Source organism: Dama dama, chromosome 24 (assembly GCF_033118175.1).
Source record: "Dama dama isolate Ldn47 chromosome 24, ASM3311817v1, whole genome shotgun sequence".
Lineage (NCBI taxonomy): Eukaryota > Metazoa > Chordata > Mammalia > Artiodactyla > Cervidae > Dama > Dama dama.
This window is the reverse complement of record NC_083704.1, coordinates 26860349-26874498: the sequence shown is the minus strand read 5'-3', so window position 1 is coordinate 26874498 and position 14150 is coordinate 26860349. Positions and strand designations below refer to the sequence as shown.

The 14150-nt window shown below is 48.7% G+C and overlaps 1 protein-coding gene across 1 annotated transcript in view; it reads left to right on the top strand.

The window, feature by feature from the left end:
• Window positions 1–14150, top strand: part of ITPR1 (inositol 1,4,5-trisphosphate receptor type 1) — a 347438-nt gene that overhangs the window by 310762 nt on the left and 22526 nt on the right. Inside the window, exons 53-57 of the mRNA XM_061128046.1 lie at window positions 565–760; window positions 2299–2391; window positions 3476–3615; window positions 4191–4356; window positions 7291–7451. Coding sequence (XP_060984029.1) covers window positions 565–760; window positions 2299–2391; window positions 3476–3615; window positions 4191–4356; window positions 7291–7451 — 756 coding nt within the window. The remainder of the gene's footprint in view (window positions 1–564; window positions 761–2298; window positions 2392–3475; window positions 3616–4190; window positions 4357–7290; window positions 7452–14150) is intronic.

Genomic DNA, 14150 nt, shown 5'->3' with positions numbered 1-14150 from the left:
TTCAGGGACCAGGACTTAGGCAGTCCTGTATCCGGACTGGCTGACCCTTAACAGAAGCTCGATCAGATGACCCTAAATGAACACACAGCAGGACCTCATCCCCTTCCTCTCCCTGTCCTCTGCAGCTGCCCAGTACAGGCCTGTGTTTTATCTAGTCCCAGGACCTTGAACCTGTATGTAGACAACTTGAAATCACTATTGTTTCCCACCCTCCTCTTCTGTATTTGTTTCTCCTTGTTTTTACCATCTCAGTTTTCACTATTAAGATGGGCAAGTGTAACATATTAAGAAAAGAGTATAATGCTTTTTTAAAATTTATTTATTTTTAATTGAAAGATAATTGCTTTACAATCCTGTGTTGGTTTCTGCCATACATCAACACGAATCAGCCGTAGGTATACATATGTTCCCTCCCTCTTGAACTTCCCTAGAGTAGAATGCTTTTGAGTTAGCCAAAGGGTAAGTTCTTTATAAATCAAGTTGTGCTTAGGGGACATCGATGTCCGTCTAATAGAGATGCTTCTTAACACTGTACCCTTGTCGTCCTTTTTTTTGTTTTTAAAGCTTTTTGATTTAGTGTACAGAGAAGAGACTCTGCTCAATGTCATTAAAAGTGTCACTCGCAACGGCCGGTCCATCATCTTGACGGCGGTTCTGGCTTTGATCCTGGTTTACCTGTTCTCAATAGTGGGCTACCTTTTCTTCAAAGATGACTTCATCTTGGAAGTAGACAGGCTGCCCAATGAAACCTCTCTTCCAGGTGGGTTTGGATCTTCTGATCTTTTTTTTAATGTTAAAAGAATGTTTCCTGACTACAACCGAACTAAAAATGATGACTTCGGCAGTGTAGGTATTTCCCTAACACTCAGAAGTATGAACTGAATACAGGACTTCGTTTTCACTGCGTTCAAAGGGTGATATGATATGTCAGATGCTGAGTGTGAGTGTCCAGATGCTACATTTATTTACTGAATTTCTGTTTTAAACTTGTGTGACATCTTCTTAAAAGTTTGACCAGTGTATATTGAGAGTATGGGAGGAGGCATCCCTTGGCTTGGTAAGTCTGTTTCTAGCAATTTATCCTTTAAAAATAGAACTGTAGAAGCAGATGTTCATTGCCGTCTGAAATTGGAAGCAATCTCCATGTAAGGGAGTGTTTCATTATATATGGTTCAGCCATGGGGTGGGGAACCCTGTGGATATGGTACGTCTTTATAAACCTTCATGGAGAAGTACCCAAGATACAGTGGGAAACTGCAGAAAAGTAACTACAGTAGGATCTGCGTAGATATTTTTTTTTAATGAAAAATCTCACACCTGTGCTCAGCTGCTGTCATGTTCGACTCTTCTGTGACCCCATGGACTATAGCCCACCAGGCTCCTCCGTCCATGCAATTTGCCAGGCAAGAATACTGGACTTGATTGCCGTTTCTTTCTCCAGGGGATCTTCCCAACCCAGGGATTGAACCCATGTCTCTTGCATCTCCTGCATTGGCAGGCAGATATTTTACCACTATGCCATCTAGGAAGCCCCTAAAAAGCTCATATGTATCTTTTAAACTATGGAAGAATATGCCTCCAAACTATAAGTAGTGGCTGTCTGTTGGACCTTTTTACAATATGCAAGTTTTACACTGAGCTCATATGATTTTAATTTATAGCAAAACCAGAAGAGATTTCCTATTACGAGAGAGAGAGACAGTGATCATACACTTGAGTGATCCCCAAGTGCTCGTTTCCCTCAATTAAAATACTTGACACTAGTAAGTGAAATATTACTGGTTTTTCTATTCAGGTAGCCAGGCGCCCTGAGTCCAAGGAGCAAACTAGAATCGTGACTAAGCCAGACAAGCCTTTCTCTCCCTCCCAAAGGCTGCATTCTTGGCATGTAACCCCAGCCTCCAAGTTGACATTCACTGCCAACCATCTTAGGGTTCTGAACTAAACTGATCTGATGCCATTCCTGCTTCTCACGCAGACTTGGTCTAAATCTTACTGGAGTCTGTGTGTTCGGTAGTATCTGTCAGGGAGTTTCAGCTGTTTGTCTTTAAAGTTGGAGAGGTGCTATTTAAGTGTGATATTTCTAGTAAGCTTACAGGAATTGACATTTCTGGCTTTTTTCCCATCCAGATCACCCAACGAAAGTGTAAATTGCATCTCTGCTTCAGATTTATAGGCAGGATTTGGAGGGTGTTATTTATGTAAAGAATTGTTTAATCAGCCGTGAATTTGGGACTTCAAACATTTTAACCATATGCTGCCAGATTGTTCATCATAAAATTGCCTTCTCTCTCCCAGAAGCCAGCGAGAGTTTGGCAGGCGAGTTCCTGTATTCTGACGTGTGTAGGGTGGAGATGGGGGAGAACTGCTCCTCTCCGGCACCCAAAGAAGGTAGGACCTCACAGCCTGAAGCCCCGTGTTAGTGCCAGCCTCCCCACAAGGCTCAGGACACACGTGACACTGGAAGCAGATGAGAGGCAGGGAGAGGAGGGGAATGAAGTGGGGGAAGTCTGCAAGGGGATAAAATAGCTGCTGAACTGACTGGGCCAGTATTTACAGAGTGCCCACTATTTGCCTGGGACTGTGTTGTATTCTTTTGTTGTTGTTTAGTCTCTAAGTCGTGTCTGACTCTGCCTTGGAGGTAGAATACAGCATGACTAGGGAAGTGATCATGAGGAAGAAGAGTAGGAAGAAATGAAGCCAGAGAAGTCAACAGAGGACCAGATTATGAAGGGTCTGCAGGTCAGGCTGAGGAGGTTAAAGCTTACTCAAAGGTTGATCCAAGTTGTTGAGAGGGGAGTGATAGGATGAGACTGGTATTTTAGCAAGACCCTTCTGGCTGCAGCTGGAGAAAAGAACAAGCCAGTCAAAACATTCCCCCCCACCCCCCTCCAAGACCAGTCTCCAATTTAAGGTGTAAAACGATTTGTCCAGAGGACCAATTGTAAAAGGTTGCTGTTGTAATTGTTATGTAGTTGCTAAGATTCTTTTGTGAGACTCTTTGCGACCTAATGGACTGTAGCCCACCAGGTTCCTCTGTCCATGGACTTCCCAGGCAAGAATACTGGAGTGGTTTCCCATTTCCTCCTCCAGCGGATCTTACCAGCCCAAGGATAGAACCCGTGTCTCCTGCATTGGCAGGCAGATTATTTACCACTGAATCACTAGTGAAACGCATAAGCAGCTATCTAAGTTGCAATGTCTGTTCAGTGCTGGGACTGGAGTTGAAAATCTGAAAAGGGCACAATATTTTAGATTGAATAGAGGTAAGGGCAGTTCTGGGCTTGAGAAATGAGCAGGGCTTACTGATGAACACAGTGGTGACAAAGGGAGCCTTTGACGCTTGATTCCTTTATTTCATTCTCCGGCTCCTGTCTGTCCGCTGGTGAGATGGCATTCAGGGAGCATGATCTGGAAATCCTGGCCTGTCTTGCTGCTCACGTTCTCAATTTCTCCCGCCTTGCCGTGTTTGCAGAGCTGGTCCCTGCGGAAGAGACAGAGCAAGATAAAGAGCACACGTGCGAGACGCTGCTGATGTGCATCGTCACGGTGCTGAGTCACGGGCTGCGGAGCGGGGGCGGAGTGGGCGATGTGCTCAGGAAGCCATCCAAAGAGGTAGCTGCGCCCCAGGGGGAGGAAGGGCGGGGGGCGGGGAAGCACAGCGCAGTGGGCTCCAGTGGAAACTGCAGACGCGGGGGCAGCGCCAGCGCAGAGAGCGGTGACGGGTAGACGCACAGAGCCAGCTGCTCAGGGCTCCTTTTCGCTCTGGTTCTCATCAGACTGTGATGTTGGGCAGAAGCCCCCCGCCGTGCAAAGGGGCAGCTTCCGCCCTCCCCTCCGTCTGCTAAAATGATTTCTTTCCTTCAGACCCGTCTGGCCTTCCTGAACACATTTGCAAACCCTTTAGATCCCAGGAAGTGGGCAGGTGCCACATGACACTTGGAGAACTCACAGTATACCCAGGGGTTGTGAAAAGAGATGGGGTTGTGGCTTTTACAGCTTGATGCCCAGTGGGGTGGGGGTGAGGTGAGCCAGCGGGCTTGGGACATCTGATTGGGGTGCATTCAGTCCTTCTCCTCTGCCCGGAGGTCTGCAGACCCAGGGGTTGGGTAGGGAGGTACCTGCTGACAGGTTACACCACCTACATCCCCACCATCCCTACCCCTCCCATCCCCGCTCCTCTTTTCCAGGAGCCCCTCTTTGCTGCTCGAGTGATCTACGACCTCTTGTTCTTCTTCATGGTCATCATCATTGTCCTTAATCTGATTTTTGGGGTCATCATTGACACCTTTGCCGACCTGAGGAGTGAAAAACAGAAGAAAGAGGAGATCTTAAAGACCACATGCTTTATCTGCGGTGAGTGGTGCACGCGGCTTTTGCTGGGGGGTTGGGATGGGGTGCTCTGGCCCTCAGTGGGAGGGGAGTCTTCTCCCGTGTCCCTGTCCTTGCCTCTCTGTGGGCCTCCTGCTCTGTTCTCCTGGGAAATATCTGGAGTGCTGCGAGTTAGTGCAGCAGTTGCTGGTTGGTTTTAAGAAATGAAGTTTGGGGTACTAGAAACATCATTGTGCATTATTTGAAATGTCTGTGTCTTTGGGCCTTTTGGTGGTTGCACTGCCAGACTCTCTCTCGTTCCCATTCTAAGTAATTAGAATGGAGCTCTTTCATTCCACTCCAGTCTGTGGATGTCTTCATTGCAGGTGGTGTCAGGTTTTCAGTGGAAATACAGCCCTCTTAGAGCACATGGCGGAAATGCTCAGAGCTTGGGAGTCAGACTTGTGTTCTGATTAAGCCTCTGACACTTAAGAGCCGTGTAACCATGGTACAGTCACTTCACTTCTGTGAACCTTTACTGCTCATCTGTAAAATGGGTACAGCAATGGACTTCTCTGCATTATCTTGGGACTTAATTGAGGTAGTTTATGAAACAGTCCTAGCATAGAGCCTGCACAGTGTAGACACCTACGAATAAGTAGTAAACTGCTATGTAAGAGAGGTGCATGGGGTACCACAGAAATCATTGTCAGTCTGACTCCAAGGAAATACCTGTGAAATGCAAAGTAATCGTGGAGGAATTTGGGAGCTAAGTAGTCATTTCAGGATTGTTCCTAATATATCAATGGTTACTAAATACATAAATTTCTCACCAGTATGTATACTCCTAGTGATCACGTTTCCATTTTAAAAATTAAGGTCATAGCTTTTTGCCCCCTTAAAACCATTTAAACCTTTTCATTTCGACAGTTCCAGAGTTTCAGAAAAGTCACAAGAATAGTACAAAGAATTTTTGTGGACTCTTCATCCCAGTTCCCCACATATTGAAGTAACACTTTAATATGTTTATTATCATTTTATTTATTCACACACACACTGTTTCTCTGAGCAGTTTGAGAGTGACTGACACGATGCCCCTTTATCTCTATTTCAATACTATATATGTCTAAAGCTAGGCACCTTCTCTTACACATGCAATATAATTATGAAAAGTGGGAAATTAGCAAGGATGTCACACTCTTAATCTACATATTTTATTCAAAGTTCACATTTTACCCTAATAATGTCCTTTATTGCAAAGGTAAGTCCCAGGTCATGTGTTGAGTTCACTGACATTTTTGAAGAATTTAAGTCAGTTATCTTATCCAGTGTCCCTTGGTTTGGGACTGTCTGCTGTTTTCCCATGGTGAGATTAAGGTTATGGATTTCTTATAGGAACATCAAAGAAATAGTGTATTCTCCTCAGTGCATAATATCAGGAGGTATTAGTCACTCAGTCCTGTCTGACTTTTTGCAACCCCATGGACTGTAGCCTGCCAGGCTCCTCTGTCCATGGGATTCTCCAGGCAAGAACACTGGAGTGGGTTGCCATTTCCTTCTCCAGAATATCAGGAGGTACATGATGCCAGCTCCTCTTCTAACTGGTCACACTAACGTTGATCACTTGGTGAAGATGGTAATGGCCCTGTTTCTCCACAGAAGTTACTTTTCTTTTTTTTATACCATTGAGAACCATTTTATAGGGCGATCCTTTGAGATGACAGAAATATTACATTAATTCCCAAATGTTGACTCATCAGTTTCTGCATCCAGTTTTTGCCTGAGTCTGTGACTGTGATGGTTGCCAAATGATGATTTTTATTTACTTTATTATTATTTCTACATTTGTTTATTGGCTTTTTAAGAAATAGCTTTCTCTTTTCTCCATGTATGCTTGTACTTTGTAACAACATGGATTCTTGTGTTTTTATTTCATTCAGTGGATGATAATCCTTTACTGTCATAATTTCTTTTGATGCTCAAATTGCCCCAGATTTGAGGGCTCCTTCAGAGCTGCTGTCTGTACTTTGCCACATCACCATCATTTATTACAGACTTCCGTAGCGTTTTTAGCACCGTGAGGCATTCAGGCTGCAGCTCACCTTGTACCTTCTCGCACCCAGCCCTGGTATCAGCGATTTCTCCAAAGAGCTCTCGTTCTGTTCAGCGGAGAATGATGTTTAGAGTCCAAGATCCGGTCACTGGATGTGCTCATCCCTGTTGGTGTGCCGCTGCTCCCAGGGCTAATTAGGGCAGAGATCTCAGGGATACATGTATCCACACAGTTTTGTATCTATTTTTACAAACATGTGAAAAAGGATGAGGTCATCCTCAGACCTCTCATTCCAGTTCACCATCACAGAGTTTCTTCTTTCTCCCTTTCCACATTTGTGCTCCATACTTCTCTAACAGTCAGATATCTGGCTCCCAGTGTCACCATATATTTGTTTGCTCAACCTAAGAATACACAGAAACTAGTTTCAGAATTACTCACCCAGACCTCTGCAAAATATAAGCCTACCAGCTAGAGTTCAAAATGCACATAAAGTTCCTTTTGTCCTTACTCTGCCTCCTCAAAAACCTTGTAACATGTCTACATGTTGGCATTTACCTGGGAGAGGGGACTCCCGATCACTGGTTGCCTACTGTGTGTGAGCCTGTCACACTCATGCTCGATTAACCCCCACATGCTCTTGGAACCTAGGCGGTGTCTTCCCATCCTCTGCCAAGATAGCTAAGGCACACTGGAGACCAAACAATGACTGGTGAGGGACAGAGGTGGACATCCAGCCCAAGTCCATCTGACTCACAGCCTGTGTTTTCCTGCTAGGATACAAAAGTGAATGTGTGTGTAAGGCCCACAGAACCCAACTCTTGATAAAGGCAGGAGTGAACCCACAACCTCCTCTGTTGGGGCAGTTCCTTCATGGGTTTTTCTGCAGCGTGGCTGCTCACTCGGGGCTGTCTGTCTCTTTTTAGGGTTGGAAAGAGACAAGTTTGACAATAAGACCGTCACATTTGAAGAGCACATCAAGGAGGAACACAACATGTGGCATTACCTGTGCTTCATCGTCCTGGTGAAAGTGAAGGACTCCACGGAGTACACGGGGCCCGAGAGTTACGTGGCGGAGATGATCAAGGTGAGTGGGCAGGGCTCCTGGAGACAGCTCACCCTGGAGCCTTCAGGCCTGGCTTCCCAGCTTGGAGCACAGTGCTGGCAGCCAGCAGGGACGATGACAGCGATGTCTGCTCGTCCTTTATCATGGGCCAGGCATGAGGCTCTAGAACTCCATGTGTCTTCACATTTAAGAAGCCCCAGATGGGGTGTCATCTCCATTTTAAAGGAGGAAATACTGAGGCTCAGAGAGATGAGCACGTGGCTATCTAATAGGACCAGGGTTTTCCCTTTTATCTCATGCAGTAGCCTGCCTTCCATGTCTATGTACTCGGCCTTTTTTTCCCCCTTTATTTTTGATACTTATTTATTTTTCATTGTACTGAGTCTTCGTTGCTGCTTGTGCTTTTCTCTAGTTGTGGCAAGCAGATGCTACTCCTGTTGCAGTGCTCGGGCTTCTCCTGTTGTGGCGCGCAGTCTCTGGGTGTGTGGCTCAGTAGTTGGCACCTAGGCTTCATTGCCCCTCCGCGTGTTGGATCTTCCCTTGACCAGGCATTGAATCCATGTCCCCTGCATTGGCAGGTGTATTCTTAACCTCTGGACCAGCAGGGACGCCCACTTGGCCTCTTCTCTTGATGATGGAGCCTTGTCTGTTTTTTCTCCTTATATAAAACCTGGTCTCTTAAGTGGTATGTTTTAAAAATGATCACTCTATGGCGTTCAGCCTGGTTGGTCCATTTGGCCTCAGCCTCACCTTTCTGGGAGATGCTCTGCTCATCATCAGGGAGGGATCATGTGATGGAGGAATTTGAGTCCCAAATTAATCTTCTTGCTGATGGGTCCCGGGTCCCAGGAAAGGGGAAGCCGAGCAGGTATGCAGAGCGCTTTTCCCAGGCCGGACACTGTGGAGGTGCCAAACACATGCTCTGGGGCTCCCAGGCCAGCTGTCCTTTCATACCCGTGGTTCTGAACTTCATTAAAACATTTCAGGGGTATATGGTCAAGCAAAGGAGGCATGCAGTGTTAAGTTTAAGGGCTCTGTGATTTACACCGCTCGCTCTGCGGAGGAGAGCCATCAGCTGTGGATGAAGACCACACAGTTCACTGATGCCCTTTGTGCTGCCGAGGACTGCAGCCCTCTTCCCCATTATGTGTATGGCACTGTGCTGTGGTCAGCTGTGTCCAGCTCTTTACGACCCCATGAACTGTAGCCCACCAGGCTCCTCTGTCCATGGGGTTCTCCAGGCAAGAATACTGGAGTGGGTTGCCATGCCCTCTTCCAGGGGATCTTCCGTCCCTACCCAGAGATGAACCCACATCTCCTGCATTGGCAGGTGAATTCTTTTGAGCCTTTGTGTGTTTCTTATGCAGATGCAGTCATAATGCTCTGTATATAAAGAAACCCCAGCTGAGGATTGCTCACTGGCAGTGGGCGTGGACAGGCCAGCACTCACATGGCCCTAGTTCTTCAGCACCCAGGTTCTGGGGGGCTTCCTGGGGATGCCGTCCCCAGGAGGCCCTGAAGTCTAACTGTGTGCTTCTCATAGTTCAGTGTACACATGAGTCATACCGAGAGCTGGTTAGAATTCAGCTTTTGATTCAGCAGGCACTAGCAGAACTTGAGATTCTGCATTTCCAACCAGCGTCCAGGGGATGCCAGAGCTGCTGGTCCATGAACCACACTCTGAATAATAAGAGTTCAACAGAAGAGACAAAATAGACACTACTGTAAGAAATCATCCTCCAAGCTGGTTCTGTGAGTGCTGAGGAGAAGTATTCCTTCTTCTATGGGTTGAGCCGTCTGTGGTCTGTGAACCTCTCCCGTATCTTTTACGCGTTTAATAAAGAAAACTACCAAAGTGGGGAGCCAGGAAGGGTGAACTCTGGGGATGAGGAGAAAAAGATGGGGTTTCACCCCAGAGATGACTGTCTTAAAGGTTTTGAAAGAGAGGAGGGTATGAACTTCCCTGGTGGTCCAGTGATTAGGACTCCGTGCTTCCGCTGCTTTGAGTGTGGGTTCGATCCCTGGTCGGGGAACTAAGATCCCACAAGCCACCTGTCACAACCAAATTAAAGAAAGAGAGAGAGAAGGGTAAAGAGACAGAGTGATTAGAGTAGGAGAAGGGAAGGAGAAAAAGTTAGAGAAGGAGGAGGATAAAAAGACACAAGGGTGGTGAGTGTCCTCTTCTACAGATGAAACTTAGGCTTAGGGTTAAGTCAGTTGCCCAGATAGCGCTCAGCGGCTGAGCTGGGATGCAGGCCCAGGTTTAATGGACTGTACTCCGTAACCTCCACGTTGGGTGAACATGGCAAGGCTGCTGGCAGCTCTGGGCCAGGCGGAAGCAGGGTCTGTTCTTATGGAGACTGGACATTGTGGTGGTTGCTGGCACAGATGTTCACAGGTCAGGTTTCCAGGCTCGGGACACATGAACTGAAAGGTCTTCCGGTCCTTTCTTTTCCTCCTGGTGTTGATAGTACTGAGTTAAACCATCTTTGAACATTCATGCTAACACAAACCTATCTGTATTGTGTATAGCAGCCTGCATTCGCATTCAATTCCTTCATGTTTAGAAGAGGTGGCTTGTAGTTTTCACCCTGTTCGCATCTTCCTTTTCTCTCCCGCCCCACTGGATCTGCTTCTCTCTATAAACTGTTCGAATGTGCCCCATCTTTAAATCTTTTGGGGGCCAGTTTTGAAGTTTCCTGTTAATCACCTTACTTTACAGTCACGGAAAACTCCACAGTGCTTTTGGGTTTCTGTCTTGATCATAAAGACTTAGCAGGAGCCTTGTGAGCAGTCACCTGATGAGGATTAAAGGCCAGGAGTCACCCCCAGCCAGCTCCCCTGCCTGCCCAGAGCCCCTGCATTCACTGAGCTTTCCCAGCCATGCCATTCTTGGTGGGAGAACTTCTTGTCACAGCTTCTACAAATCTTTGCATCAAGGAATTCTTACCTCAGTGTCCGAGTTGCTGAGAAACCAGATGTCTGTCTCATGCGCTAGCAGAGGGCCCATGAAGTGTTAGATCCACCAGCTACAAGGCAGTGCGTTTTTGCCAACACCATTCCTGGCAGAGTCTGGCTCTAAAGCCACGTGAATCCCTGCTGGGGGCTCCCTGGAGAGCACCAGCCCCCGCAGGCTGGAAACTGGGGGTGCCCAGCCGAGTCACTCCATGGGAGGCCACCAGCCCTGGGGAGCTCGAGCCGCGGTGGAGCAGGCACCAGCCCCCGTTGTGAGCCTGCTGAGAGGCTGCACAGGCACCGCAGCCGGTGGGGGGTGGGGGGCGGTCCTCTCAGCATCCTTTCTCAGGAGGTGGGTGTCTGTCTGGGAGGAGAAGTCAGGAGACCTGTCAAGGAGACCAATGCTGGGAGGCTGAGAGGACTCCAGCGTTGAGGAGGGAGAAGGGCAGTGGATGAGCAGTGTCAGAGATGGAAGGAGAAGTCGTCCCAGGGGCCCTGTGGCTCCCATCGGGTCCCAGGACTACTCAGGAAAACCACCTCTTGCTTCGTGGCTAGAGGCTGGGGGTGTTGCCTTCCTCAGTTCTCCTTAGCCCGTTGATTAAGATCCCAGAGACTTCTAAAGAACGGGGTCATCACAGCTGCCAGAGGACCACCTGGCAGAACCAAATGGGAAAGGTCCCCTGGGGTCACTTGGAAGGTGGGGGAGCTTCCCAGACACCCCGAAAAGAGCCACTTTGCAGATAGAGTGTCAGGGGTGGCAAACAGGTTTTCACCTCAAAACCCAGCAAGTGCTTCGTAGAACCCACCAGGGACTCTGATGGGAGAAGGGTCCTAAGGAGACAAGCTGACTCTGAAAGGGTGACTCCTGAGGCTGCGGTTCCCGCGAGAACCAGCCGGCGGTCAGGGAGCCAGGACGTCTTCTTTCTAGAAACAGATGCATCCAGAGGAGAAGAAGGCACATCGGATGCTCTGCCTCACAGTTGGGGACTTAGCAGCCAGATGTTCACCCACAAATTAATTCTCATCCAAACATAACAGGACACCATCTCCCTCTCCTCCTAATCGTCCCCTTTCCTTTCACTGGAGATGAAATATTCCTTGCAAAGCCAGGGTCAGGCTGCTACCCCCCTTGAAGCTGTCATACCCAAGAGTGGGATCCACAGGCAGAGAAGCGAAGGTGTGAGTTTTGGCTCTGGCCCATCCGAGCCAGGTAACCCCAGGCAAGTCACGGAACGTCCCTGACCAGAGTTGCCGGCTGTGGATCGGGGTTAATACCCCTTCGTGTGTCCTTGGGGTGGTGGAAAGGAGGGGAATATGTGGGCCCTGGGGTGGAGTGGTAAGTGCTGGGGCACGGAGGCAGTGAGAGATGGAAGGGCCAGAGGAGCCATGACCGGGTGGTAAGCAGGGGGGCTGCCGTGGTGACAGCTGCCGCGAGCGCGTCTCCTGGGTGCCCGGAAGCGTGAGGTCCTGTGGCTGTTGGCACACTGTTGCTAAGGAAAGTCAGAGTGGGCATCTTGACTCTGAGAACCTCCTCCCATGGGAAGTTCCTGTGGCTTCTCTCTCTTAAATTTAAAGCTGTTGAAAGTGAGAAGAAAGTGTTAGTCCTTCAGACATGTCTGACTCTTTGTGACCCCACGGACTGTAGCCCGCCAGGCTCCTCTGTCCATGGGATTCTCCAGGCAAGAGTACTGGAATAGGTTGCCATTTCCTTCTCCAGGGGGTCTTCCTGACCCAGGGATTGAACCTGGGTCTTTTGCATTGCAGGCAGATTCTGTACCCATCTGAGTCACTAGGGAAGCCCTTAAACATTGAGGCAGGACAAGATTTGACATTGTCACTGTCTGTCTGTGGAGTGGATCACGGGTACTTGTGACTTCGCTCTGTGTATTTAGGGCTGTCCTCCACTCAGGCTCACTGCCCAGGACCAGGGGCCCCGGCACCGTGGGAAGTGGGCCCTGGAGCCTGTGTGTGAGGTTCTGTCACCAGCATGGACACCAGGTTCGCTGTGGGTTTGTGTGTCGGCTCTGCACACACAATGGGCGGCGGTGCTGGCAGCTGGTGGCCGCGGGGCGCTCAGCCTCAGCTGTGACTCCCAGCGCCACCCGGTGTACTGCAGATTTGGTCTCAGATTCATTGACTTAGGCCCCAGACAGGGCTGAACTTTCAAAGAAATGTGACTACAAGGTGACCTCACTTAGCCCTGGCAGTTCAAGGCAGGAGGAAAAAACCCTGAGTTCCCTTCTCCCTGCATGAACTTGAAGTTTGAGTTTTGGTGATAGCCCTTGTAATAAGCAGACTGTTTTTTTAACCCTGCCCTACACTTCAGTTTTCATGAGACTTTATATACCACATGCCCTTGTTTGAGAAATGTTACTTTTTCTCTGGTGCCAGCTGATATGAAAATGTGTGTATGTCTGTATATGATGGTTTGATTGACCACACAGTCGGATGTATTTAACCCGAATAAGTAGGAAGTTAGTTGTGAGTATCTCTGCCTGAAGGAATTTCAGTACTGCACAGTGGGTGCATTGTAGGTCAAAGATCAAATATGTGATTCCGCTCAAGGACCCAGGAGCCCAATTTTCCGTGACAGTGAAGCTCAGGAGAAGAGCTCAGTCCTTGGTAGGCTGACTTAAGTTAACTCTTTTCAAGTTAGAAACTCAAAAAGCCTTAAGAGGGAAGGTTGGTAAAGAAGACCAAATGCTAACTGAAATAGAAGGCATGTATGTATTTTGCTAATGAAATAGAGATTTCTCTTATGAAGCTTGGAATTCTACCTTGTCAACCTAAGGTGTGTTTGCAGAGGTGTGTTTTGAGTTAATTGCAGTTAAAGACAGAGTGGCCAGGTGGAGTGCTGCGCACCCCCATTCCCAGGGGCTGCTCTGGCCCCCTCCTCTCCGCTGGGACAGTGTGTGAACTGACAGGGGGACGGAATGGAAAACCTCCTTCCATGCCAGCCTGATCCCACTGCAGAGGGAGCAGGCTGTGTTGTACTCTGCCCTGACCCGGGCACACTGGGTCATACCCTCGTCACAGGTCTTGTTTTACTGAGCAGGTACCGAAATCAGTGCTTCGAGTGCAGGATCTTGCTTGGTCTCCGTAGCAGCATTGCAGGTGGCACCGTCACCATCTCCCAGGCAGGAACCTAAATAAAGCCCCGGAAGGCTGAGCCTCTTCTCCAGGGTCCCAGGGCTGGGCAGTGCCTGGGCCAGGGTTCACATCCAGGTCTGCCGCCGAGCGGCCACCCTGGAGGCAGTGGCTCCTTCTGTGTTTGCACACGCGCCTCCGTGTCCGTGTGTCGAGAAGCTGGCCACGGTCCGGCTCGCCTGCGAGGGGTTTTCCTGAGGAGGACTGGCTCATCTCCCTCCTCCCCTGAATTAACTGCCTTCAGAGGAGGCAAAGCCCAGAGAAAGGGAGAGGAGGAGGAGCAGGAAGGAGGATCCCCTAGAGAACAGCACCAGTGACATGGTGGGGTTAATTCCCTGAGCTGCCGCTGGATCCACCCATCTCGAGGGAAAGGCTCTTACAAAGGGAGTATCTGAAGTAGATGTTGATTGAGATGTGTGATAATCTGATAAACTTCATTGCCCTCAGCTAGGAATGGGGGATGAAATTTCCTTTGGTGACCATATTTGGGGAGAGAGAGTGGTAAGTTAAAGGGGAAGGCCGGTTCACCAGAGCCGCAGTCAGACTTGGGCTCCCACACCCAGGTGACTCATCCGAATGGTTATAACTCCCTGATAATTAAACACTGGAGTGTCTGAT